This window comes from Corythoichthys intestinalis, chromosome 5, assembly GCF_030265065.1.
Source record: "Corythoichthys intestinalis isolate RoL2023-P3 chromosome 5, ASM3026506v1, whole genome shotgun sequence".
In the NCBI taxonomy this organism is placed as follows: domain Eukaryota; kingdom Metazoa; phylum Chordata; class Actinopteri; order Syngnathiformes; family Syngnathidae; genus Corythoichthys; species Corythoichthys intestinalis.
The window spans coordinates 41,034,798-41,060,960 of NC_080399.1; the positions used below are offsets into that span (position 1 = coordinate 41,034,798).

A 26,163-nucleotide genomic window follows, 5' to 3' on the forward strand; every position below is an offset into this window, starting at 1 on the left:
AAGCAGAGAGCATGCTGAGATATTATAATTATTTTGAATGAAAGGCACACACAGTCATAGTAACAAAAACTAACACTGTAATAACTGTAGTAACACAAAAGTGTTGTCTGTAACGCGTTACTAAGTAACGCGCTATTGTAATCTGATTACTTTCTTTCAGTAACGAGCAATCTAACGCGTTCATTTTTCCAAGCCAGTAATCTGATTAAAGTTAGTTTCTTCGGTGCCTGTGCGTTACTATTTTGTTGTTGCCTTATACTGTATGTAGAATGAAGAATATTGTAGTTATGTACGAAGAGCATTTGAAAAGAAAATACTGCGCTTGAGTTTGAGAGTGACATCACATCTCACGTTTTCTCATCGGGGGGGGGGTCACGTGTATTACCATGCTGCCTGTACGCGCGCCGTCTGCCACGGCGGTCAACAACATAGCCTGGCTAGTGGCTACCTATCAGGAAGCTAACAGTAAAGGAGCCGGAGAGATACAACAAACGGCTGCATTTGCTCACTGGAGATACAGCCATTACTTCACATATCCGTCCAGTAAAGATGACGAAAATATCTCCGTGTGTTGCAAACTCTGCGCTGGCTCAGAAAGACTGTCGACCACTATATACTCAACATCCGATTCAACAAGGAAGCACTTGAAATTACAGCACAACACGTCGCGAAAAACACTTGAGACAAAGCCAGCAGGTAACGAGACAGCCAGCACTTCTACAGTCTGTAACTAGTCTTTATAATATGTGTAATTATGTACATTTTATAGTTAGAGTTTGTAATCATAGGCGGAGTTTTACATTTGTGGGACTGGGGGGAGAAGCATGTTGAAGACTGAAACGAAAGTCAAAGGTTTGGACACACTTCATAATTTTTGCACTACTATTGTATATTCTCACTGAAGACATCAAAACTATGAACGAACATGTGGAATGGCAAAAAAAAAAAAAGTGAAATAACTGAAAACAGGTTTTGTGTTCTACATTCTTCAAAGTATCCACCTTGAGGTGTCTTCAAACTTTTGGCCAATACTGTATATATGTATATATACACACATCTTGACACTGTTCGAGTTCAATCAACTGTTGTTCAAGTTGTTGTTGGCAGCGTTTGAAACCTTAGGTTTAAAGAAATCCTAAATATCCATCTTGCCTCCTCTGGTGTAGTTTTGGCTAAGCAAAGCAAAGGATAGTCTCCAAGGTGCTAGTCACATGATCTGTTCGAAAAATGATTTTGACCCACTATGAAAACTTTACGTTGTAGGATTTTTGTTCATTTCATTAATTTTTGTTGTTTGTTTTATTGCTTTACAACTTTTAGAGACATTTTAACGGCTAGGTCTTTATTTCAAAGGGGAAGTTCAGAATTTTTTACATTAGGCTTGATCTTGAGTCAGCGGGGGTTTAATTAGTCGTTGGAGTTGATTTAAACAAATTTTGTGCAGTTTGTCAGGTATTTGTTAGTTTTAGGGCTCCGGAATGGCTAAGCTAGGGCGAGTCAATGGTGGTCGACTAATTAAACCCCCGCTAACTCAAAGATTAAGCCTTATGTGAAAAACTCAATTACACGCGATGACATTTTTCTGTTATTTTTATGTTGACGCAGCAAAAGGAAAAAAATTGGTAAAAAGTAACTGATAAGTTACTTTTAAAGTAACTTAGTTACTTTGATGATAAAGTAATCAGTAAAGTAACTAGATTAATTTTTAAAAGTGTAATCAGTAATTAAATTACATTTTAAAGTAAGCCGTGACAACTCTGCAAAAACTTAATGCATGGTATTAATTTTATAGTATACTACTACAGGTATATACACAATAATGCTTTATGGTATAAAGTGACTAACATTAGTGGAGTCATGGATAGTCATGGATTATAGTAAACAGGCCAGTGCTGTGTTTCCATATATATATATATATATATATATATATATATATATATATATATATATACTTTCGGGTGCAGCAGCAGAGCAGATTAAAAACGTGAAGTACGTGTGGGGGGGGGGGGGGGGGGAATGAACGATGCACGTTGATACGATGCACATAGGCAACTTCAATTTAAAAAATCGTTAGAAAGTTGTATGGAATTACGATCCACTAGCTTGTTGTTTTGTCGTCTTCCAAAATTACACCTGGGTGACGGCGCTTCAAGTGTTCGTTCATAGCAGACGTGCTACAGTGGTATGGGAGCTCAGCTTTTCCTTGTAATAATTCCAGGCTCTGCTATTTTGGCTTTATGCCGCTTTCACCGCTTGCATCACGAGCGTCCGCCATTCTAAACCTTATCCGCATTTTTTTTTTTTTTTAACCTGTCACTACCCGTCGACGGTATGTTATGCCCGTCGACGCATTTACTTCATCGATGACGCCGACAACGTCGACTAGTCGGGACAGCTCTGATATATATTTAAACTTCTGTCACAGTGATAAAATTGCTCAGTTATTATAGGAGTTGAAATAATAATTCATAATAAGTCATACTGGGAGAATTTCTAATAATATTCCCTGTGCATTTAGAGATTGGACATATGATCACTACAAAACGACAAACATTGTTTAGCAAACATCCATAATTGTTCGAATGCAATTCCTTTGAAGTCTAAGTTAAAGCTGATAATATTCAAAAATTTTTACCGCTGTTGTATTGAAAACCATTTTGAAAATATCTACATTGTCGAAAAGTGAAGATGGCGAGTTTATATAAAAAGGCATAATATTGAGTTTACTGTTATGTCCAAACCCTAAGCATAGACTTCATAATATATTGAAATGACACTTCCGCCAGACCCTGCGCCACGCCTACAGTAGGGAGCCTCGCCACACTCAGCTTCAGTTAAGGCTGAGCAATGCTTCGCAGTCGGTCGCAGTAATTCTTAAAAGCAAAGCAACGCTGGATTTAGGTTGGAAAAAGTACAAAAGCTATACCGCATACAAACAGGAAGGATTGTCTCCGGAGTGATTTGTTGGAGGATTCAAGGTAATTCATATATTTTTGTACCATGCATTTTGAATCGTTGTGAAAAAAAATCAGTGGGAGAAATTAGCCACGACGGCATTGGCGTCATAGTTCGCAATATTTACGTAACATAAATGCTAACTGCACATTTTTCTTGCTTTTAACCAAGAATCAAGACTGTTTTACGTCCATATCTATAGAGAGTTCAGGGATTTAAGCATTTATTCACAATAATTTTCTATGGAAAAAGCTCTTTTTTAAAAAGGCGGCCGCCGCATTTCCTTACTGACTAGCATCATAGTTTGCAATATTTACGTAAAATAAATGCTAACTGCACATTTTTTGCTTTTAACCAAAAACCAAGACTGTTTTACGTCCATTTCTATAAAGAATTCAGGGATTTAACCATTTATTCACAAGAATTTTCAACAGAAAAAGCTCAGTTTTCATAAGGAGGCCGCTACATTTGCTTCCTGATTAGTAACATAGTTCGCAATATTTACGGAAAAATCCTCGTGAGGAAAAGCGGCATAAAAAAATGAATAAATGCTAATGCACATTTTGTTTTTGCTTTTAACTAATACCAATCGAGACTGTTTTACATGTATATAAATAATTCAGGGATTTAAGCATCTATTCACAAGAATTTTCAACGGAAAAAGCTCTTTGTCTGGGATTCCATTCGATCAGCTTTGACGGCCACGCCAACAATGCAGGCCCCCTATTAATCGGCCCAGTGTCCCGTCAATGTATTATGAAGTCTATGCCCTGAGAAATTCACATCATGTGTAAATAAAAACAAGCTGCAAGGTCAGACAAGGAGAAGCTATGATTGTGTTAACAACAGATCACACTGTGTCTATAAATACTGGGGGAGCAACAACTGAGCAGGTATGTGAGTCTAGAAAGCCTTGGGAGGGATGATTGCACACAACTACAAGTGAGAGAAGCTTGGATTATAAGGAATATAAACAAGGTTTAGTTCTAATTGGCACTAGGGGACACAGTTAATGGGACAAACAAATGTATTTCTAATGAAAAGACACAAGCCACTACTTTCTGAATGTTTCCCCATCCCTCCGCACAATTATATTGTGCAAACGTGCTACTACGATATATATATAGCATTCTACATATCTCAGTTTCGATTTGTCAGAACTCAAGTACAGTATATATTCAAGTCTAGTTGGTTGGGAATTATTTATGAGTAAAGACTTGGTGGCATGACGAGGTAATATATTGAACCTATCACAGACAAAATGGAAAAAATTAGGGGAAAGCAACACCCAGTTAGATTTGGGGCTTTCCTTTTTTTTTTTTTTTTTTGTGAGGAAGCAAAATTTTGATGTGAAGTTTTCTGCTTTCGTGGTTGAAATGTTTTTTTTATTTTTATTTTTTAAGTGCAGTCATAGCTACAACATCCGAATATAAATTTTATTATTGCATCTAACTCCTTTTGTTGGTCCTTCACATTCATCCATGTGTAAAGGAGATTTTATGTTATTTTAAGAGAACTCATGCTTTTTTTTTTTTTAATCTCAAATGGTGTGAAGTTTTGTGTTTTCCCATTGTTGTCGTAATTCATTCTTACTACCGTAAGCTACATGAAAAGGGCAACATATCGCAAAATAGTAGGCTAAACTGCATGCAATAACCCAACATTTATAGCTTTATAGAAATCAGAAATCTTATTGGTCTGATCCACTTTTGTGGAAAAAGGCCCGAGGACACCGACAAGTGGAATGGAGGTTTTGTAATGACACTAAAACCAATCAGCCAGCCAGCCAGCCAGTCAATGGAGGTTGATGGGTACAAAGCGCCAAGAAAAACAAAGGATAGGGTGGGGAGAGATTCAGTTAGCCATTAGGTTAGTCTGGAAGCAACAGATTGCAAATACATACCGCCCAGATGTAAGTCCAGGATTTCACTGTAATTAGAATCTCCCCAATAGTCTACAACGACAGGCATATATTAGAGATATGAGTTATTTCACTCTGACCCAAACAGGGCAGGCCAACAAGCCTAAATTGAGCATGCATGGACACACATATGTACACTTCAACCTGCAGGATATCATTCTGTACTCACCACAGTGCCCACAACAAACAGCTTGTGATCATGAGCACATGACGCTTATCAAAATTATTCGAATGCCTAATGGATTTTCTGTATTGCAGCAAACTGGCTGAGGCTGTTTCATTTGGAGTTTATGGCTATTTTTAACATCTAATTAAATTACCCTACCTAACCCAGCCAAGTATGGAAGATTTATTTTATAACGGAATGATTAAAAACTTGGTTATTTCCCACCAAATGAACATCTGGGTGTTAAATGAGATATTTGACTACAATTGGAATACAGATAAGTACAGAAGTATTGGGACAAACTTTATTTAAAAAAAAAAAATCAGGATTTTGGCCTACGACTCTTAGTTCAATAGAATTATTCTATTTTTCAACTCAGTAGGGAAATTACTGAAAGGCCCCTTTTTGTTCTAGCATAACTGTGGAGTAGTGCAAAAACAAAGTCCAAATGGCCCAGTGCGTCAGTTTATAATGAAAATTAAACACAAATCCTAGAATGCTGTTGCCATACACAAACACATTCAAATCTTATTGGCAGTACTCTTTGCTGTAGCACTTAGCTGCAATAAGCCAATCTATGTAGAAAAATGTGTGGGCTGTAATTCTGTAAACCAATCTGAATTTGAATCCACCATATAGCATCAGCCATCACAACAGATCAGAAACATGGTACCAATCCTCGCTGTGAGACAGAGGGAGACCACTGGCATTCTGAACAAGCACACACAAATATTTGTAAGGACACAACATTCTTCTGAGTGCATGCAACTCGGACTAATGATGGCAAACATGTTACAGACAAATTACGATGTTCAAAGATGGAAAACTGTTGGATTGTGTCACCACAGATGGAGCCAACGTTAACAGTGCCACATGTAATTCATACGAAGAAAAACCAGCAAAATCTAATACCTGATCTTCTTTTGTGCTGTTTGGGTAATGTATAAGTACCTTTGTACATTCCTTTAAGAAAGTAGAGGGTCAGATATGTTAAAGCAGAGAAAGAATTAATGGATAAGAATCAACAGTCACTTGGTTAATTGGAAATAATAGGAATTAAAAATTCATGTTTAATGACAAGACTGTGCAAAACCTTTAGTCCACCATTGATTAAGTAGCTGAAACCATACAAAAACATATTACTATAGCAGTACCATTATCCAGATTGATACAAATTCATATTCTTCCTTATCCCATACGTATACCTTCTACAAATTTTGTGAAAAGTGGTTAGATGTTTTTTTGTTTATATTTTTTTGTAATCATTCTAAACACATCTGTGTCCTACTTTAGTGGTTTTTAATGAAAACGCAAAGAGAAAAGATGACAGAAAAGGACGCTTGTGGTAGCCTAAAATCTTTGAAAGTGTAGTATCGACATGTATCTGTTATTATGAACCTTTTACTGCAATAGTAAGCCATAAAAAAATAGGGAGGAATGCACGATAACTCTATAAGAGAGGCCTGCCGTAACAATTCATGACCACCATCTTGTAAGTAAAAGTCTTGTTAATGTTCATGAAACTGTATCACCTAATGAAGAGGGGGCTGATTCACAAACAAGTAGTTGCTTATGCCATCTGTAACAGCCCCTTATCAAGAATGTTATTTCTTAAGAGAAACAACAATTACTTGCCTCTGTTGCACGGAAAAAGACAATGCTTCAACAAGATCTAAATGATCTCACAGGGATAGCGGTTTTGTTTTTCAATTCTAGTTTACATCAAAGCATTCATCAATATTCTATTTATTGTTACCTTTGTAGATTGAGAAATAGCTGAATGCAAATAAGCATCAAATTATGACAAGACGTGCCCTCACAGGGAAAGGGGAGCCTTCAAGCAGCTGCAATAATAATAAGCTATAACACTGGAATGTTTGAATGTCACACAATTCCCGGAACGAGTATTTTCTATTGAAGCACTAAAATGTCTGCGCTACTCTACCACTTGCAGTTTAAAAAGAGAGAAAAAAAGGGCATGAGTGTCAATGTTTACCTGCTTCTCCTCGCAGTGCCTTTTCCACAGCCACGCCTCTCTCCTCCAGCTGCCTCTGCTTCTCCTCCACCTGCTCAAGCTGCCTTTGAATAATCTGTTAATAAAAATAAAAATAAAACACATTTTTTGAGCAGGCAGTCAGCCAGGCTATAATCAATAAATTATCAAACGTTTAAATAAATATGCAACTATGAAGAACACCATATATAACTGTATTGGCAATCAACTTTTACTGAAAGCTTAGTCTAGCCCAGGGGTCTTCAAGTCCGGTCCTCGAGATCCCATATCCAGCTTGTTTTCCATGACTCCCTACTTAAACACACCTGAATCAAATGATCAGCAAGCTCTGCAGGAGCCTGATAACGATCCTGATCATTTAATTTAGGTGTGTTAAAGGAGGGAAACATGGAAAACAAGCTGGATAGCGGCTCTCGAGGACTGGACTTGCAGACCCCTGGTCTAGCCAAATGCCATCACATGAGCATTTTCCAGTATTTTCATTAAGTTGCAATTTCGGTGTAGATATTTAGTTGTAAGGGGTATAATACAAGCATGCACCACTTCAGAACCCTTTACTTTGGAAGTTTTTCCTGCCCTTAACATTGATGCAACTTTAATCATGTCATGTGGTAGGCTGGAGAAAAATGAGGGGCCCTTATGCGCACTGCCCTGATTGCAATAGAAGAGTTCTCCAGTGTACTTTAGTGCTGACTCGACGGCCTGAGAAGAGTACTGCAGACGAGTTGAACAAACCACCAGAGTGGATTTCTTCACCATGGGATACGGTAGTTCTCAGTGCACAGGGTCAGAAGAGACATAGCATATGTTGCGCAAAAAGATTGCATAACAGTGAATTTTAAATTCACTTACATACACAACATAAATAATTACCATTCTGTTTGACCCCTTGCTAAATTCTTAAAAAGCTGTACTGAAAACAGTTACATAAAAGCCAGCATACAAGCATTCCCAGTTGAATGTATAGCTATAGAAAAATTGTTAGAAAGATGCATACATGCATATAAAGATATATGCATCTATCTGCCATTGACCATGTTATTTTAAATCACAAATAATGTTCAACATTACATTGTTATTAATAAAAAAAAGCAACATTTCACGACTTTTCTAAATGGGCTATTAACCTGGGCTCGGTGTAACCTCTTGAGTTCTTCTTGCTTAGCTTGCCGTCGAGCAGCTTTCTGGACTCGCCGCGTCAACTTGGCGTTGAGCTCCTCTTCCGTGTAGGTTTTCTGGTCGAATCACAATAAGGCATTAAAACGCTTGAAATAAATCAAGAAATCACTAACAGGAGAATAAATTGTGTCCACAACAATGTTGAAAACATTTGTCAACTAGCACTTATGTGCACTGGATTGGAAAATAAACTAAATTGATCTGCAACAAGTCAGAGTATCTCATTTCTTTCCGATCTTACTTAATACAGTGCTGCTCGAAAGTTTGTGAACCCCACAGCGATGGTCAGATTTTTTGTAAAAAAAACTAAAATAACCTTATTAAATGTTAAGTTATACCCAAATCCACAATACTGACATTCCAAATAATGGACTGAAACAAAAGAAATAGTTATATTGTCATTCTTTATTTAACAAAAGTGGTTGATTTAAGAAAAACTCAAATATCATGTGTGCAAAAGTATGTGAACCCCTTCAGTTAATAGGATATTGCGCCTCCTTTTGCAGAGATTACCTCAACCAAACGGTTTCTGTAGTGACTAATCAGCCTCTCACATCTACTTTGGGGGATTTTTGCCCATTCTTCCTTGCAGAACGCAGTCAGTTGAGAGAGGTTTGATGGGCGTCTGGCATGAACTGCTCGCTTCAGGTCCCGCCACAGCATTTCAATGGGATTTAGGTCAGGACTTTGACTGGGCCAGACCAGAACACGAATCTTCTTCTTTTTCAGCCATTCCTTGGTTGTATTGCTGGAATGCTTTGGATCATTATCATGTTGCATGATCCACCTTCTGCCAAGCTTTAACTTCAAAACAGATGGCGTCAGGTTATGTTCTAGGATTTGACAATATTCCTCAGAATTCATGATTCCCTGGACTATGTGGAGTTGTCCAGGTCCTGAGGATGAAAAGCAAGCCCAGATCTTGACATTCCCACCTCCATGCTTCACTGTTGGGAGAAGGTTCTTTTGGTGGTATGCAGTGTTGACTTTTCGCCAGACATGGCGGTTTTGGTTGTGACCAAACAGTTCAATTTTGCACCTACATCAGTTGATGAAAACTCTTTTTAATTTAGTCTCGACAACACAACTGTTAAAAAAACAAAAAAAAACTACTGAATTGATTGATTAGGAAATCAGGTTGAAATAATAGAAAATTCCAAAATGTTGAGGGGGTTCACAAACTTTTGAGCAGCACTGTATATGCATGACAACACACATCAAGAGCTCCATGGAGCATATTTCATATAAATATTCAAACATAATGAATGCAGAACATAATATATTACCCTCATTGGACATTTTACAGCATAATTGTACAAACGCCAGAAAATTTAATTCTCTTACAATTAGTCAATACACCATATTTTCAGATAACACTGTGATTTTCAGACCAGATTAAACAGAGGACTTAAAAGCGCATTAGAAGATAGAATGAGGCAAGACAGAATGCATGGTACCGAAAGGAAATGTTTGTCCAGCAGTTCTCACTGGAATAAAGACCACATTGCAGCGACAGATAGGCAGGATAAGGTCAAGTCAGTCAGAAAGAGCGACCTTGGACATCAGCTGATGTCTTTGTGCCCTGTTTGCGAAGTGCTGCTGAGAAGCCATGTTTGGCCAGAGGTGTACCAGTGTGCGAGTCAATGAGTGGGTGCTGTTATCCCACTTGGCACATGCATCCGGAAAGAACAGTTAGTTCTAATGTTACAGGGATAGATGCTCATAGCCATTTATGGCGTAAATTGGAACATGCGCACAGCATCAGTTGTACAGGGAGTATTATTGATGAACATGGAAGGGATACTACCTTTGAGGCATATGATCTCTTGAACGCCAGTGCATGAGGGACATAAACAGACTTGGGGAGGACAAAACAAAAAATGAGGAATCAAACATATGATGATTAAATGGGTTAATGTCCTTGTTAAACTGCATCCCTAATATTTAAAACAATGCAATCATAATTAAAATGACTCACAGGTAAAACTGGCTATTTCCAAAAATAAAAACAAGTGTGTGTAGTGACATGATGGATTAATATGTTATGAAATAAAGTTAGTCCCAAACCGTTGTAAATCAATATTTAAAGCTGTTCTGCTATAAAACACAAATTCTTAAGGACTGACTCACTTTAACTGTGTTAAACACAGTGAACCTTTAATCAAATTGCTCTCACGAGAATTTAGTACAAAATGTAGTAGTAGTATTATAGCAATGTTCTTCTATAATATATTTATTTGTGATATACAGGTCCCAATGGAAACGATGCTTAAATTAAAACAAAACTGAACTCCATTTGGCTTAACAAAATTAATCAATAAATATAATAATTACAAATTATAATATACATACAGTGGTACCTCGACATACGATCGCTTCGACACACGATCTTTTTGACATCCGACATAAAATCTGACTCGCCATTTGTTTCTGCTTCCGACAACATGCTTGTAATGCGACGATTTTTGACAGCGCCGCAGTTTTTTTTGGGTTTTTTTGCCGGAAGACGGATGCACAGCGGATTTTCTTGTGAGAGAAATCAACACTGGATCGAAAAAGGTTAGTGCAGGTGGGAAAAAAAAAAAAAAAAAGGAAAAGGTGACGCTTACCATTCAAATGAAGATTTAAATGATAGGAAAATATAAGCATGGTGTGTGCATCCATGAACTGGGTGGACAATAGGGTCATAGAATCTCGATCTCGGCCGGCGGTGCTTCTCTGTTTACCAGTCTGTATAAGTTAAGGTGACAATTCTTATTGTGGTAACATCGCCAAAGAAATCGGCAGCTTCATCAGGTTTCTAATCATTGATTCCATCAACTCGCCTAGTGTCCGCTGCTGTTGATGCCAGCATCAAAACAGAAAGTAAAATAGAACCACGCTCTCTTGCTCACTATCACGTCAGCCCCGTGGTGCGTTCAGGTACAGCAAAAAAAGTCTGCCACATTAGGACCCGATTCTTTACATTATTACAGGTATTATTATTATTATTACTAGATACTAGAGCTGGGAATCTTTGGGCACCTAACGATTCGATTACGATTCAGAGGCTCCGATTAGATTATAAAACGATTATTGATGCACCCCCCTCCTTTTTTTTTTTTTTTTTTTTTTTAATAAATGTTTTGTACTTTAGTTCCAAAATTGTTCAAAAATCCTCTCAGGCTAAACCAAACTACTATTTCAGTATCAAGTTAGCATATAACAGTAAACAAATATACAAAAATAACAGTAAATAAAATACTCCAGTCCCCATTCTGTATCAGCAGCTTTAAACTACATTCAATTAATTTAATGTTGTGAATCAACTGTTACAGTTGTTAAAATTGCTCCCGCAGTGTTTCCCACCAATGAACGAGACTGTGGCGGCCCGCCACAGTCCACAGTCTCGTTTGGGCCCGCCACAGTCTCGTTTGACACCCCCCCCCCCAACGCCGGGGAAAAAAGAAAAAAAAAACTAATCAGATGCGTCCGTCAGCCGATTACACAGCTGTAGCCCACTCCACTCTACTACCCGCGCGAGCGAGAGCAGCATTTTAGAGTAGTATTTTATTTATTTATTTATTTAAGAGACGCAAGGGGAACGAGTAGGAAGAATGGGAGAACGAGCGAGATAGCGAGAGATAGCGGTCGCATGTCTTAGCAGCCCGCTGTTATTTTGTTATTGTTTTTCTTTATTATTGTTACCACAAGTGGGTAAGCAAATACAGACTTCTCTCCTTCTTCCCCATATCCGGGGCATTACAATAGTTTGGATCGGACTTTTCGGCGAAAGTGAGCGGTGGACGGCCGTCTTGGACGGACAGCAAACTTTGATTGAACTTGCGCGGAGAGGCGGGGCCCAAAATAAAGCCTTGCTCTATTTTCAGAGCGTTGGTCACAGTAAAGTATTTATTAGTTCAAGCAGAGTAAAATGATACATATTCACGGTACAAGAACGTCGTTTCCGTGTCCATCGATTGGTAAGAAAAGGCTGTTTGTACGAGTGACGTGTGGGCGCTCCCGTCGGGGGGACATTTCGCGTGGAGTGGCTATTTTTCGGCACAACACCGACGCGCCAACTTCAGACAGGAGTTGGATAAATGCGCCCCCCACACCCCCCCAATTTCGCGAGCTCTGGGACACTCGAAAAATGACTCTCATACCTCTCCTTGCTAAGTTAATGGTACCTCGATGTGCGTTTGTGTGGAAATTTAGTTTACGAACAACGGGGAAAAAACTATTCACCTTCTCACCGAATCAAGAAAAACTCTTTACACGGCCATTAGAATTCCCCCAGTCCTGTAAATGGGTCAGTTGACAGAAGGACTGTTATTGTTGTGGTAATGTAGTACTTATGAGGGTCAAATAAAAAGGAAAAAGGAGGGCTACGACGGCGGTCTGAAACCCGCGGCTCTTGGGCCGCATGCGGCTCTTTAGTGCTGCTTCGGAGCTTTTTTTTTTTTTTCTTAATGGAAAAAGATGGGGGAGGGAAATATATTTTTTGTTTTAATAGAATTTCTAGGAGGACAAACATGATACAAACATTCTTTCAATTCATTAATATTGTAATGAAGTTAAACTTTTGGTGTCATCGTACAACAGAGTAGTCACGTGGTGCGCTATAGGATCCACTGCAGGGAAAATAAACATTTAATCATGAAGGCTAATTATGTATTTCTAGCCAACTTAGTCATTTTTATAGTAGGCTAATATAGCTAGTATTGATAATTATAAGGCTTGTACAAGGCTTTTAATTTTTTGCTGCTCCAGACATACTGTATCAGTTTTTGTTTTTGTTTTTTTTTGGGGGGGGGGGGGGGGGGGTAAATATGGCTCTTTCAACAGTTTGGGTTGCCAACCCTGAGTCACTACGAGATGTAAGTTGTACTATTGCTACGAGAAAAAAAGTCGCATTATTACATAGGGTAACGTAGCTGTAATCAGCAACGCATTTTACATACATGTACCGTAGCTGAGAGCTATAACATTAGCCTAGCTAATGAAATATTTCAAATATATCTTTGTTATGGTTCTTCTTGGGGGGAAAAAAAAAATGAAAAAAAAAAATCGCCGTGGCACGACATGGTGTGGCTGTCCGACTCCGATGCAGCCCACCACCACAGTTTCAAAAAATCCTATGGTCAGAGACCCTCCCACCACAGTCTCCTAAAATCCTGTGGGAAACACTGTCCCGTTATTCCATAATTTCCCTTCTGTCTACTTTTGTCAAAGTTTTAAAACTATTTCATCATTTAAAGATAGATTCAAGAATAGATTCTGCCGATTTAGGAGTATTTTAGATAAAAAGTTAATTACGTTCGCTACAGCAGAGCCTTCTAGAGAATTCACTGCTTTAGTACTGCTTTATGATGGCGGCTGTTTACTAACGCCGGAAAGTCTGTCATTTCGCATCTCGGTTCAATAATACATGTTCTAACACCGCCTTCGTCTGTCATTTTGCATCTAGTTCGACATATATATGATATCTACTGTAGCCGTATGTAGCAACTAGCAACTGGGCGTTGTTTGTAGCGGCTGTCGGCCGCAGTCAGGTATGATTGTTTTTTTTTTATCTAGCGGCCTGAGTTGAACATGATATTTAATCTCGGTCCGTTCCTCATTGCGTCCCAAAGACCGCGCTGACTGTGTTTTACTTCCATTTTACCTGGTATAATTCAATAATCGGAATTTGGATGTTTGTGAATCGTTCTCGAATCTTCCACGGCCGAATCGCGAATAATCTAAGAATCGGAAATTTCGCACGCCTCTAATTATTACCTTTATTATATTATTAATATCCTGATTTTTATTCATAATTGATTTGTTTTGCTCTTTGTAATTGCTATTTTCAATAGTAACAGCAGTATTTATTAAGGATTTAGTCTAAGTTTTCGGGCAGTGGCATGAATTAATGTAATTATAATGTATTCTTATGGGAAAATCCTGCTCGACATATGACCATTTCGACTTACAAACTAGGTCCTGGAACGAATTAACTTTGTATGTAGAGGTACCACTGTACACAGTGGTACCTCTACATACCTCTCGGAGGTACCACCGTACCTCTACATATGAAGTTAATTCGTTCCAGGACCTTGTATGTTAGTCGAAATGGTTCTATGTCGAGCAGGATTTTCCCATAAGAATACATTATAATTCCATTAACTCGTTCCACAGCCCAAAAACCTAAACTAAATCCTTGAAAAATACTGCTGGTACTATTGCAAATAGCAATCACACAGAGGAAAACAAGTAAATTGTGAATAAAAACTGGAATAAATATATATTAATACTACTACTAATAATAACACCTGTAATAATGTAACAAATCGGGTTATAATGTGGCGACAGAATTTGCGTGGTGTACCTGAACGCATCGGGTTTCTGACTTAACAGAGTGAGATGGGACTTTCACTTTCACTCAGCTGCGGGGGACAGTAGGCGTGTTGTGTTGCACTAAATGATGGAAAAAGTGACTAGACAAACCTGACGAAGCTGGCGATTTCTTTGGCGATGTTACCACAATAATAATTGTCACCTTAACTTACAACGACTGGAGAACGGAGGTCTTAGGAGGACAATCGAAAGACATTCTATGGGCATATTGTCGAGCCAAATCACGGATGCGCAAACGACGCTCATATTTTTCTATAATTTCCAACTTCATTTCAATGGTAAGCATCACCTTTTTCCTTTTTCCCCCTCCTGCACTAACATTATTGGAACCTATGTCGATTGCTCTTACAAGAAAATCTTCCATGTGTCCATCTTGTGGGAAAACAAAGAAACTGCGCCGCTGTCATAGATCGTCGTATTTCTAGCATGTCGTCGGATGTAGAAACAAATAGCGAGTCAAATTTTATGTTGGATGTCGAAAAGATCGTGTGTCGAATTACTTCTGTATATAAATACATACATATATTATATATAGGGCTGTCAAACGATTAAAATTTTTAATCGAGTTAATTACAGCTTAAACATTAATTAATCGTAATTAATTGCAATTAATCGCAATTCAAACCATCTATAAAATATGCCATATTTTTCTGTAAATTATATATATATATTCTGTAAAATAAATTGTTGAAATGGAAAGATAAGACACAAGATGGATATATGCATTCAACATACGGTACATAAGGACTGTATTTGTTTATTATAACAATAAATCAACAAGATGGCATTAACATTAGCATTCTGTTAAAGCGATCCATGGATAGAAAGACATGTAGTTCTTAAAAGATAAATGTTAGTACAAGTTATAGAAATTTTATATTAAAAACCCTCTTAATGTTTTTGTTTTAATGAAATTTGTAAAATTTTCAATCAAAAAATAAACTAGTAGCCCGCCATTGTTGATGTCAATAATTACTTACACAATGCTCATGGGTGCTGAAGCCTATAAAATCAGTTGCACCCAAGCGCCAGCAGAGGGCGGCAAAACTCCATAAAACACAATTAACAAGTGGGCATTTCACTCTACTGACATTTAAATCTGTCTGAGCGGGACATGTGCGTCAAATATTTTAACATGACTAATTTAAAAAATTAATTACCGCCCGTTAACGCGATAGTTTTGACAGCCCTAATTATATATAATTACAAATTATTAATGTTCTTCCAATTATTTAAAAAAAAAAAAAAGTCAAAATATGTCTGAAAAATAGCAGAACATTTGTGTTTATAAAAAACCCGACTGAAAAGTTGGGAGAACGGGCTAATCTAAAACACTACAAGACACAATAAAACACAAACTAATGAGCAGCTGCTGGGGATTGTATCGCACACGGCCAGGCATGGCAAGTTTTTGTGTCTGCAGCATAACATTTATGTCCGACTGATCTTCAACAAAAGTAAAAGGGACTTTTTCTTTAGTTAATAACAAATCTACATGTGCTATAGGCATTTGTTTTTATGCTGCTGACTGAATGCATGCCTCTGGCCCTAAACCCAAACGGGTCTATCTATGCCACCAGAACCAGATACAAGACTAAATCAGGGGAGAGAATACATTTGAATTTCAGGCATTAACATAAATTTGATGTGAAAAACTGTTGCTACAATGACTTAAAAAAAAAAAAAATTTTTTTTTGAATAAATAACTATTTGGAAAATTTAAAAAAAACTGTGAAAACAAAGTACGATTTGGAATGGAAAAAGTGCTCATATACTTGAAAGGAACACCATTTAAAGATGTTAATTGCTTGAAATTCATTTTAGACCCCCTACTGGGAAAAATACCTCCTCATCTTCCTTTTCCTTTTCGCGACCAACCGCTTTTTCCTGTTCTCTTTCTTTGCGCTTCACTTTCACCCCTTTTCTTTCTTTTAACTCCCTCTTTATCTCCTTGTCCAGTTTCTCCTCCTTCATTGCCTCCTTCTGGATGCCTGATACTAGGTCAAAGATGTCCGTGTGCCGCTAGAAATGGAAATTATTAACAAGAATTTTTAAAAAGGAAAAAGATGTGTTCATCACGTTGGTGAGGAATACAACTTTTAAACCACAGAGTATTGGCCTTTTTATGTGTTACTACACTACTTTCACCTGGAGTATTAATAACTTCTTAGGCGAAATGAAGGTGGACACATTTGGGCTACTCGGCCTCAATATTTTAGGGAGTGCCAAAGCATCATCCGATTGATTGTCACTTTTGAACACCGGTCTGAGAGATGGAAAATTCATAATAACTCACATCTGCCTTTGACCTCTGGGATGATCTCTCCAGAACGTCGTCACATGACAGGTCAGAATCCTCAGAAAAACTCAAGTTTCTGCGTGACTTTGCATCTGTCATGTAAAATAAGCAGTATGAAGTCAAGCAGGCTGAAAAAATGTTTCTAATCTCATGTTTTTTTATTTTTTATTTTTACCTGCTGATTTTCCAACAGGCGAGGTTCTCTTCTTCCCAGAATCCTGAGTGGTAGAGTTCGATGATGGTGTACTGGGACATGATTTGTTATCTTTCTTCTTTTTGTCCTTTTTGTACCCTGAGAAGACAGCCTTCCACAGAGACTTGTGCTTAGGCGGCGTCTCTTCCGCGCCAGAGAGACGGCTAACGTCGTTCTTTGATTTCTTCTCTTTCTTGTTTTTTCGCGGAGAGAAGAGCGAACTTCGCTTTTTGCTCTTACTCGTGGACGAGCTGTCAGATGATGCCACTGAACTGTCCAGACTCCTATTGCTGCTAAAGAGACGCTCTGGTAGCATCTCTGCCTTCTTGGATTCCAGAGCTAATACAGCAGTTGTCTTTGGAGTTACGGCAGATTTTAGAGTTTTTCCAGTGACTTCTGGTGTGACACTCCAGGCCGCTTTAGGCGAAGCCACCACTTCTATGGTGGTCTCTTTCATTTTATTTAGCTGCTGGGCCATTGCATCTTTGAGAGCCTGGCTTTTAATAGACTTTTCTCTTGCCCTTATCCTCTCCTCAGCTATCTCCTTAGCTTCAGGGGAGAATTGAGTGGCCCTCTGCGTTTTAGAGGCTGGATTGACAGGAATAATGGGTTTGCCATTCTCCATTGCTAAAGCCAAATGAAAGGGAGGTCTTTCCGCGGAGGCCTTACTCGTAGGTGCAGTGGAAAACTTATTTGAGCCGGTGTCCGGCGCCCGCTCATCAAAGTTCTCCTCTACATCATCAGCAAATGGAATTTCTTCCACAGTCTCAACAAAAGACTTCCTCAGCTCCTCTGAATGAGGCTTCCTTTTCTTCTCCCTCATGATAACAACCGGCGTTTCTATCAGATCTTTTGATGGTGACAACACCTTCCTGGGAGCAGGTGTGGGTGCAGAAACAGGACTCTGCTGGGCTCTCTGTGCAGGGACGGGGGTCTTTGTTTTTGGTGATTCTTTGGCAAGCTCACATGGAGGTTTTTCTGTCCCGTCGCCCCAAGAGACCTGGTGTTTTTGCAGCCTGAGTATTGCGGGAGATTGATTATTAGGCACAGGTGGTGGAGGACTGGACGGTGGGGTCAGCATGATCGAGTCCGAAGTGTTGTTGCCATCAGTGTTAGCCGTTTGTGCACCATTTAGGCCCAGACCCGAACTGCTGCTCAATTCTTTCCTGTCTGGGTCATTATTTTTGGCCTCCACAGAGGCAATGGGTGTTATGACTTGACCTTGGAGAGTGATGTTGAGTCTGCGAATCACAGTACGCCCAGTAAAAGCAGGTTTCTGTTCTTCTGACACATCCCGAGTCTGTGTTTTGGCAGGTGTGGAGGTTGGTGTTTGAGTCTTGGCAACACTCACCTCCAAGATTTTACTACTTCGGTCTAGAGGGGAGAGACCAAGACTCTTTCGGATCTCAGCACTCTTCAACCAAAATTCCTCAATAATATCTGTCTTTTTCGACAGGGATTCATCTGTTGAGGCATCTTCCAAATCTGACGCGGCTCCGTCATTTCTGACGATGGGCGTTGATGTGACATTTGGGATAGGCTGTGTTCTGACAGGGGATTCAGAGTTTGCAGGTGATGAAGGTTCGTGACAGGGTAAAGGCTGTGCACATATTGGAGAGAGTGGGTTGCCTGTGAGAGGGCAAATTGATCGATTAGTGTAGACAGGAGACTTTGGTGGGCATGTCTCTGGTAGTGGCGTAGGCTGGGAACAGATTGGTGAGCCAGCCTGTGACTTCAACGGGGATCGGACAGGGGTCTCGACAACTGGTGTAACCGGCGAGACTGGGGTTGAGTTGGAAGGCGAGTTGTTTAAGGGGGAGAAAGGAACTTTCCCAGAGGCAGCAGCTGGAGACATAACCGGGGAAGGCTTAAAGACAGGCGAGGGGCTTTTGGAAGCTGGCGATGGTGTTGTCCGCTCAACTTTTAATTCCTCAGAAACCAGTGGTTCTGGGAAAAGGCAGGTATCTGAAGACTTAACCTGAGAGTCAAAATGTATCTCAATTAACTGGAAATAAACTTAGGTCACAATTGATTAAACGCACACACATAACGGGCATTGGCATTTTCTGACCTCTCTTTCAGATTCTATTGCTGGAGAAACTGGCGATAAGACGGCATCTTCTTTCTCTACCGGTTCAGTGTCATGTACTCCTGGATACATCACCAACAATGTCGCTACATAAGAATCATATTAGAGTCATATGCCTGATAGAAGGATTGCAGGCACGTACCAATACTTGAAGCCATTTCTTCACTCTCAGATAATTTGTCTTCCTCTGGAATAGCATTACTGTGCACTGTTGGGTGCAAACGTGCCTCAGCTTCAGCATCAGAGGGGATGTCATCTAGAATTAAAATGTCTAAAATAAAGCACTACTTCTATTTTCTAATTTTTAGCACTTTTTTAAACATAGATATTACACAATGGTGTTAGTTAATGACCTTGATCCATTTCTGTACCAGGCTCAACATCTTGACTATCTGCTTCTGCTTCCAGATCATCATCATCATCACATGGTTCTGGTGGGAAAAAATATTTGGCAACACAAATTATATTTTTGTCTGCCTGCTGTACTTGCATCACTTTGATTAGTCAAACACACAACAGTTGACGTAGAAAAAGGTGCAATCTAACGAAACAAATAATACAAATCAAGACGTAAAATGAAATTTGTATTTTTTTTAAGAATTAGAGTAAAGTACACTAATGTTAAAAAATTTGGGGTCGGTCAGAAAGACTATTTTGTATTTTCAATCAAAAGTCGCACTTGCTTATCAAATGAGTCGCAAAATGAACAGAAAATATAGTCAATAGATTAACAAGGTAAGAAATGAATTATATTATATTATATTATATTATATTAACAGCTTCAAACTTTGCTTTTTGCAAAAATAAATAAATAAATAAGAAAACCTCCATTTGCTGCAATTATAGCTTTGCAGACCTTTGGTATTTTAGCTTTTAATTTGCTGCGGTGAGCCAAGTAAATTTCACCCCACACTTCCAAAAGCCCCTCCCATTAATTAGATTGGCTTGAAGGGCACTTTTTGCTTATCATATGGTCAAGGCGCTGCTAAAAAAAAAGGCGGGGTTGAGCAGGGTCAATTTTTTATCCATTTATTTTTTTTAAATTATCATTGGGGGGCAACCGGTTCAGGGTGTACCCTGCCTACTGCCCGTAGTTAGCTGGGATAGGCTCCAGCACCTCCGCGACCCACGTGAGGAAAAGCGGCATGGAAAATGAATGAATGAATGAATGATTTCTAACTTTATGAATGTCTTTGCTATATTTTATATTCACTTTGCAACTCATTTGATAAATACCCGTGTGAATTTTCATGGAAAACACAAAACCGTCTGGGTGACCACAAACTTTTGAACCTTACCTGGATGGGGTGGGGGTAAAAAAAAGTTAAATATATACAAAAAGCAGAGGTACACTGTAGCTGAAAAGAAAACGTCATGCAGGTGTCCATTCTTTAGGAAAAAGGAGCAACCAAAACATGACAGCATGAGTAAGGCGTTATTCAGTGATGCATTATATGGCGGGTGAGACTGGAACGCATAAACAGCCTGAACTTTAAACAACTGTGGCCTGGTACACCCATAAGGATTTTTCAAAATTGAAAAGATGATCTGTTTGAGTCTCCATACAAAAATGTCGTGCTTTGGAAAATACTTTTTTATAAAAAATATGTAAAATTTATTTAATTTTTTTTTTTTTTTTTTTTTTTTTAACTACCAAATGGTGGAGTTTTTACTTGAAGCTTTCTCGTTCCTCCGCCATTACATTTCATTTGACGTCACATTTCAGAGTCATGACGGGACTGGTACTAGTTAACACTTGGTTGGGACAATAACAGCCTGCTTTTCTTTATGTGTGTACTGGGCCAACCATCTAAAAAGCTTTTAAAGCAGTGGCAAAAAAATTTACATCAAATGATTCACACATCATCCATCAGGGCGAGAAACATTGTTTGCAGGCATCGATAGTTAGCAGGTTTAACGTTTAACAATGTGTTGCACTTAAAGGACAACAAATGTTAGAAACCAAAACAAACAAACAAACAAAAAAAAAGACATTTCCAGAGATTGAAAGTGTGGGAAGGCAAGGTGATGAACAGGTCATGAGTAGACCACAACAAAGATGAATTCTTGAGAATGGCAGCCTTCCAGCATGCTTGTGAGTATGTGTTGTTTGTGCATGCTGCAACAACTCGGCCAAAAAACAGCGATAGATATAAGAGTCGGACGGGATGTTGAGATCCCTCGTAAGTCTGTGCTACCTCCAGACATCGACTCCAACCAGACTCGCACTGCTTCGTGCCGGGCAGATGTGTGGGCAGGGGCTACATTCAAACCAGAAGACACAGCTCAATGGGAGTTGTCACGAGAGTGACATTAAAGTAATGGGACACATTGGCGAGGAAACACAACATAAAAGAACAAAGCAGAACAAAAATTTCAGAAGCATCAACACAAGGGATTTATGGTGCACTGGGATGGAGTTGAATAACTTTTCCCCAAAGAGGATCAACAATTGACTGTAAAGGGAAAATGAAATGACTAAACACATAATAAGACATTCCAGGGGGGAAAAAAGCAATGTGATACAAATGTTAACCATCCAAGTCGGGGTTAGTCAAGGGGAGCAGGCTTCTTCAATTCGGCATACTATATAACAGCAGCCACAGTGATGTAATTAGACAAACGTTGATTTTAACCCAATGATGTCAATTTGTCCAGCACAGACCCTGTGACACTTTCCCCAGTCCTGGCTCCTCTGGGTACATTACCTGTAGATGAAGCCTGTGTACACTCAATGGGCTGCGAGGCCGAAGCCAGTTGGCCACCCCCATCTGTCTCTGAGTCTTCATGTGTTTCCCTCACACCTGGAATTGCTAGCGGATCCAAAGGCTGCAGGACTTGTTGAATTTGTAGGTTTTTAGCTAAATGTGGTTGTGGTGCATTTTTCAATGTTGTATACGTGTGCAGACAAATAACAAACAAGAAGGACAAAAAAGTAGGGAGGGTGGGAAAATGAAAGACAGAGGAACAGAGGAAGTTAGCATATAGATGCAACCATAATACAGGAGGCATGGCTGCATGCACTAGAACAGATTGCAGACAAGTCAAAATAATTAAAGGTTAGAAAGAAAAAAGTTAACTATTAGCCCTTTAACACCGAACGTGTCGGCCGCGACACGTTTATGCATATCATCTTTGAAGCCTCGTCACGCTGTAATTACATCACCCACGTGCCACTGGTTGTTCTCAATTGAAAGTGCGGGAGTTGGGGTCCATGCCCATTTTTACTTGAAGTCAATCGACCAAGTAAAACGGGAGATAATGTCATTTGAGTTTTATAGTTTTATTGCCCTCATAAATAAACATTAAAATGCTGCATCGACCATGTGTTTATGTCCATATTTCCATAATTTCTTGTCCTTTTTCAAAACCAAAAGCACCACAAAAACTAGAAATCCCAGGAGCCATTGTGAGGTCACGAAAGACGGACGTAATGTAAACATTTTAAATAAACTGCTGAGCGAGGTGCCATCTAAGGAGAGGGAGGGCAAGGTAGCGAGCGACGGCCGGTTGGATTGAGCGAGCAACTTTGAAACCTGCGGAATGAATAGTAAACTAAATTTAGTGCAAGTTAATGCATTATTTCATTAACTCAAGGAAGACGATGAGCCAGATTTGTCCTTGTTTTTTTCGGATGAGTCGGCGTCTCGGCGAGTGAGAAGTGACAGCAGCACGCAAACGGCAGTAGAGTGGGCTGCGTGACGTAGTGTGTGATGTAGCTCTGTGTCCTGTTCAAGAGGAAACTGAGTGGCATGCCTGAAAAAAATTGAACTGAACTAGTTTATTGTCAATAATTTTTAAAACACTTTTTTTCAATCTTATATTTGATTTTTTTTCACTATCTTTACAATTTGTATATAGGATGTGTGCGTTCGAGAAGCTTGACTGTCTGTATATACTTTTGATAAATTGATGGGTGGGAGCCATACCTAACTTCACAAAGAGATATCCTCCAATCCCTTTTTGTATATTCACTATTTTGCACTGTTGGTCTACTGCATATAACCTGTTTTGACCATGGTGTGTAGGAAGGACAAAAAACCCCTATGACCATACCTGCTGCTTCTGTTGAATTATCAGATATAAAACTATTGAGTCTCATTTTTTTCTGTTGAATGTTTATCCTAACAAGTTGAAAAAATATCAAGCTTCAAAACGTTTTGTTGAACACAATCGGTTGTCAGTGGAACATCAATATTACAAGTTTTGAGAAAAACATTTTGGAATTTTTTTTTTTGTCTTTTGGGATCCAAAATGTTGATAATAATTGGTCAGTGAAGAAAACAACTGTGTGGACATGAAGATTACGGTGTCCTGAAAAAAGGAACTCAACCAGGCCATTGTGAACAATTTTTTCTTTGAAATATGAGGGCAAGATCAAAGGGATGCAAATTAGGACAAAATATGCTCAGGTGTTAAAGGGTTAAAATAGAATTTCAACTCCTCATAAGGAACAGGCCTGGTATTAATTCATTAGTATTTTAAAGTCACAAAAAACGTTATTGTAACAAAAACATGACAATAAGACAATATTTGAAAAAGTAGCCAGAAATGTCGCACATAAACAAAACTGCAAGACATCCACAAGCAGTTGTGCTGCTACCTTTAAAAGTACAAACATCATCTTCGTCTGTGATGTACTTCTCCAGCCAAAGGCCTGACTGGAGCTCCCTGTCCCAGGGGCAGTAATCGCCCTCTGCCAGCAGGCGGAGGCAGAGGCCCAACATATAATTGTCACACAAAATATAACAGAAAGAAAAAGGTGGAAGAGGAGGAAACATTAAGGACGAGTGATGTTGAGACATTACACGAGATAGACTTCAAACAAGAGTAGAACAGGACTCGACAATAATAACAAAAAGGTCCGTTGCAACATGTCGAGACAAATGGAGAACAAAACAAATAAATTAAAACTCTGTCACTAACGTACCTTCGCTTGACTCCTCATCGTCATCGTCCTCATCGTCTACGTCACAATGGTCACCTCTAAGTTGGGCATGAAGCTGGACTGCCTCCTTCCAAGGGACGCCTCCAAGGTCTGAAGGACTGCGAGGTTGCTGCTCCTCCTCCAACTCAACTTCCACCTCCTCTTGGTCTTCCTGTTCGTCGTCCTCCTCCATGTCCGAGTCTGAGCTACTGCAACAAAAAAAGGAGGTGGGCAGGTATTAGGTCTCAAAGTTATTTTGTAAACATTATACCTGATCCCCAAAAATGAGATGTTATCATGTTGTTAAAATGTACAATTCTGTGTACGGGTAATCACCTTCTTAAAACAATCGCCCAAGTCATTTTTTACCCAAATTTTCAAAATTGTTCATAATATTAAAACTTAAAATGGTTCATTTTTGGGGTTTCCTAAAAAATCTGGATAAACAAAATGACGTTGGTGATTACTTTAAAAGGCACCAATACTTCAGTTCTTACCTGGAGCCCAAGTCGACATCTGTAGCTTTATCCAGTACACTGCTGAGATTATGTTCTGCCAGCGTTTCCTCCGGCACCTCTTCCAGCTCCTCTTCCTTCTGCAGGGACAGTCGGTAGTTCTCCAGCTCAATTCGCTCGGGTGTTGCGTGAAGCCGCTTTGCCAGGCTTGGCTCCTGCAGGCCGTTAGCTTCCGGTACTGTGGTTGAAGAGAAGAATGTAGAGAGAACCCAAAATGAAACACTGGTGTTTCAGAAGGGCATGAAAGTAAGAAAGTACAGCAGAAATTCAGGTTGATCAGTTTGCTACAGCAATCAATTACCAAATATTTCAAAATACCTCTCTGTGGAAATGTTTGCATCACTGTGACTGCGGATTTAGCATTTATGTGTGCATGCACTAATACAAACAAAACAAATGCAACCCAATTTTCTGACAATTTAATAGCATTCACAACCAACACAGCTCTAAAAGTGTGTATATGCATACAGGACAAACGGACAAAATGACACTGATATTTAAATCTGTAACTGAATTTATTGAATTAAACATTATTCCTAAAACAAGCATCAGTAAATGTACACAGCACATCACATCATTGTTACATGGTGGGTGCTTTGCCTTTTCCCCATCCTGAAAAGCAAATCCTAAAATTTCATTTTCATTACTTGTTAGTCATACTAAAATGTAACCTTCAAGATCATCCAGTTATCTGTCCACTAACTGTCACAGAATTAAAGGCCACTAAAATAGCACATGAGGACTGAGCACTTGAAATGTGTATTTTTTTTATCTGGTTAACGTGCAGTTTGTTTCAGTTCAGTTCTGTTCATCTGAACAAATCCAAAGATTAGGAAAAAAAAAAAAAAAAAGAACAATTTACTAACAAAATACCTTACAGGTCAAAATACCTTACAGGTCAATTAAACTACGATAGAACTAAATTTGCACACAATAATTTCAAACTTCGTCTGCTCAAAGTTAAACCTCAAACTTTAGCTTGTAAATGAAGAATCCATTTAAGCAAATTTTGCTGTCTTATCAATAATGTAGTTAGTGGGCTATTACATTTATTTTACAAACTTGATGTACTTTGTTGGTTATTAAAAGATGTCACCCTGTATATATAGATGTCATTATTTTAGTTGGACATAGACTTCCATAAATGGCACTCGGATCAATTTTAGTCCCTATGATGAGTCCAATATTCAACACTAAAAATCTAACTACTATGTTTGCAGAGAGTCAAGATTCAGCAAGCATATTTGAAAGTGATGAGGGATCGGTGGCTATAGTAGAAGAAAGCAGAAAGGAGGGTCCAATCACAGGCACTAAATAATTCAGAAAAGCACAGCTAGCAGTTTTAAGATGCTCTGAAAGGTGGGGGTAAAGGTAAAGCTCACAGAAGCACTGATACAGGCACTTGGTCATGGTGAAGTGTACTATTCTAGTAGATTGTTGTTAAAGTGTGTTACTGTTACACAAAGAAACATCACTGAGCAGGCTCGAAAAGAAACACGTCACATGTGAGCAGTCACAGGCCACAAG

At 38.9% G+C, this 26,163-nt stretch overlaps 1 protein-coding gene across 12 annotated transcripts in view; it reads right to left on the reverse strand.

Annotated features, from left to right (window-relative positions):
* mical3a (microtubule associated monooxygenase, calponin and LIM domain containing 3a) overlaps positions 1-26,163 on the reverse strand; it is a 97,867-nt gene that overhangs the window by 11,755 nt on the left and 59,949 nt on the right. For 8 of the 12 annotated variants that reach the window (XM_057835586.1, XM_057835579.1, XM_057835578.1 and 5 more), the window contains 16 exons: positions 24,619-24,814; positions 24,125-24,330; positions 23,798-23,890; positions 21,903-22,055; positions 21,393-21,455; positions 19,548-19,625; positions 19,337-19,450; positions 19,177-19,256; positions 17,088-19,083; positions 16,910-17,004; positions 16,459-16,635; positions 10,043-10,093; positions 8,184-8,291; positions 7,039-7,132; positions 5,955-6,005; positions 4,859-4,909 (listed from right to left, as the gene is read on the reverse strand). In XM_057835586.1, coding sequence (XP_057691569.1) covers positions 4,859-4,909; positions 5,955-6,005; positions 7,039-7,132; positions 8,184-8,291; positions 10,043-10,093; positions 16,459-16,635; positions 16,910-17,004; positions 17,088-19,083; positions 19,177-19,256; positions 19,337-19,450; positions 19,548-19,625; positions 21,393-21,455; positions 21,903-22,055; positions 23,798-23,890; positions 24,125-24,330; positions 24,619-24,814 — 3,606 coding nt within the window. The remainder of the gene's footprint in view (positions 1-4,858; positions 4,910-5,954; positions 6,006-7,038; positions 7,133-8,183; positions 8,292-10,042; positions 10,094-16,458; positions 16,636-16,909; positions 17,005-17,087; positions 19,084-19,176; positions 19,257-19,336; positions 19,451-19,547; positions 19,626-21,392; positions 21,456-21,902; positions 22,056-23,797; positions 23,891-24,124; positions 24,331-24,618; positions 24,815-26,163) is intronic. The other 4 variants (XM_057835572.1, XM_057835574.1, XM_057835573.1 and 1 more) reach the window with 3 other exon arrangements.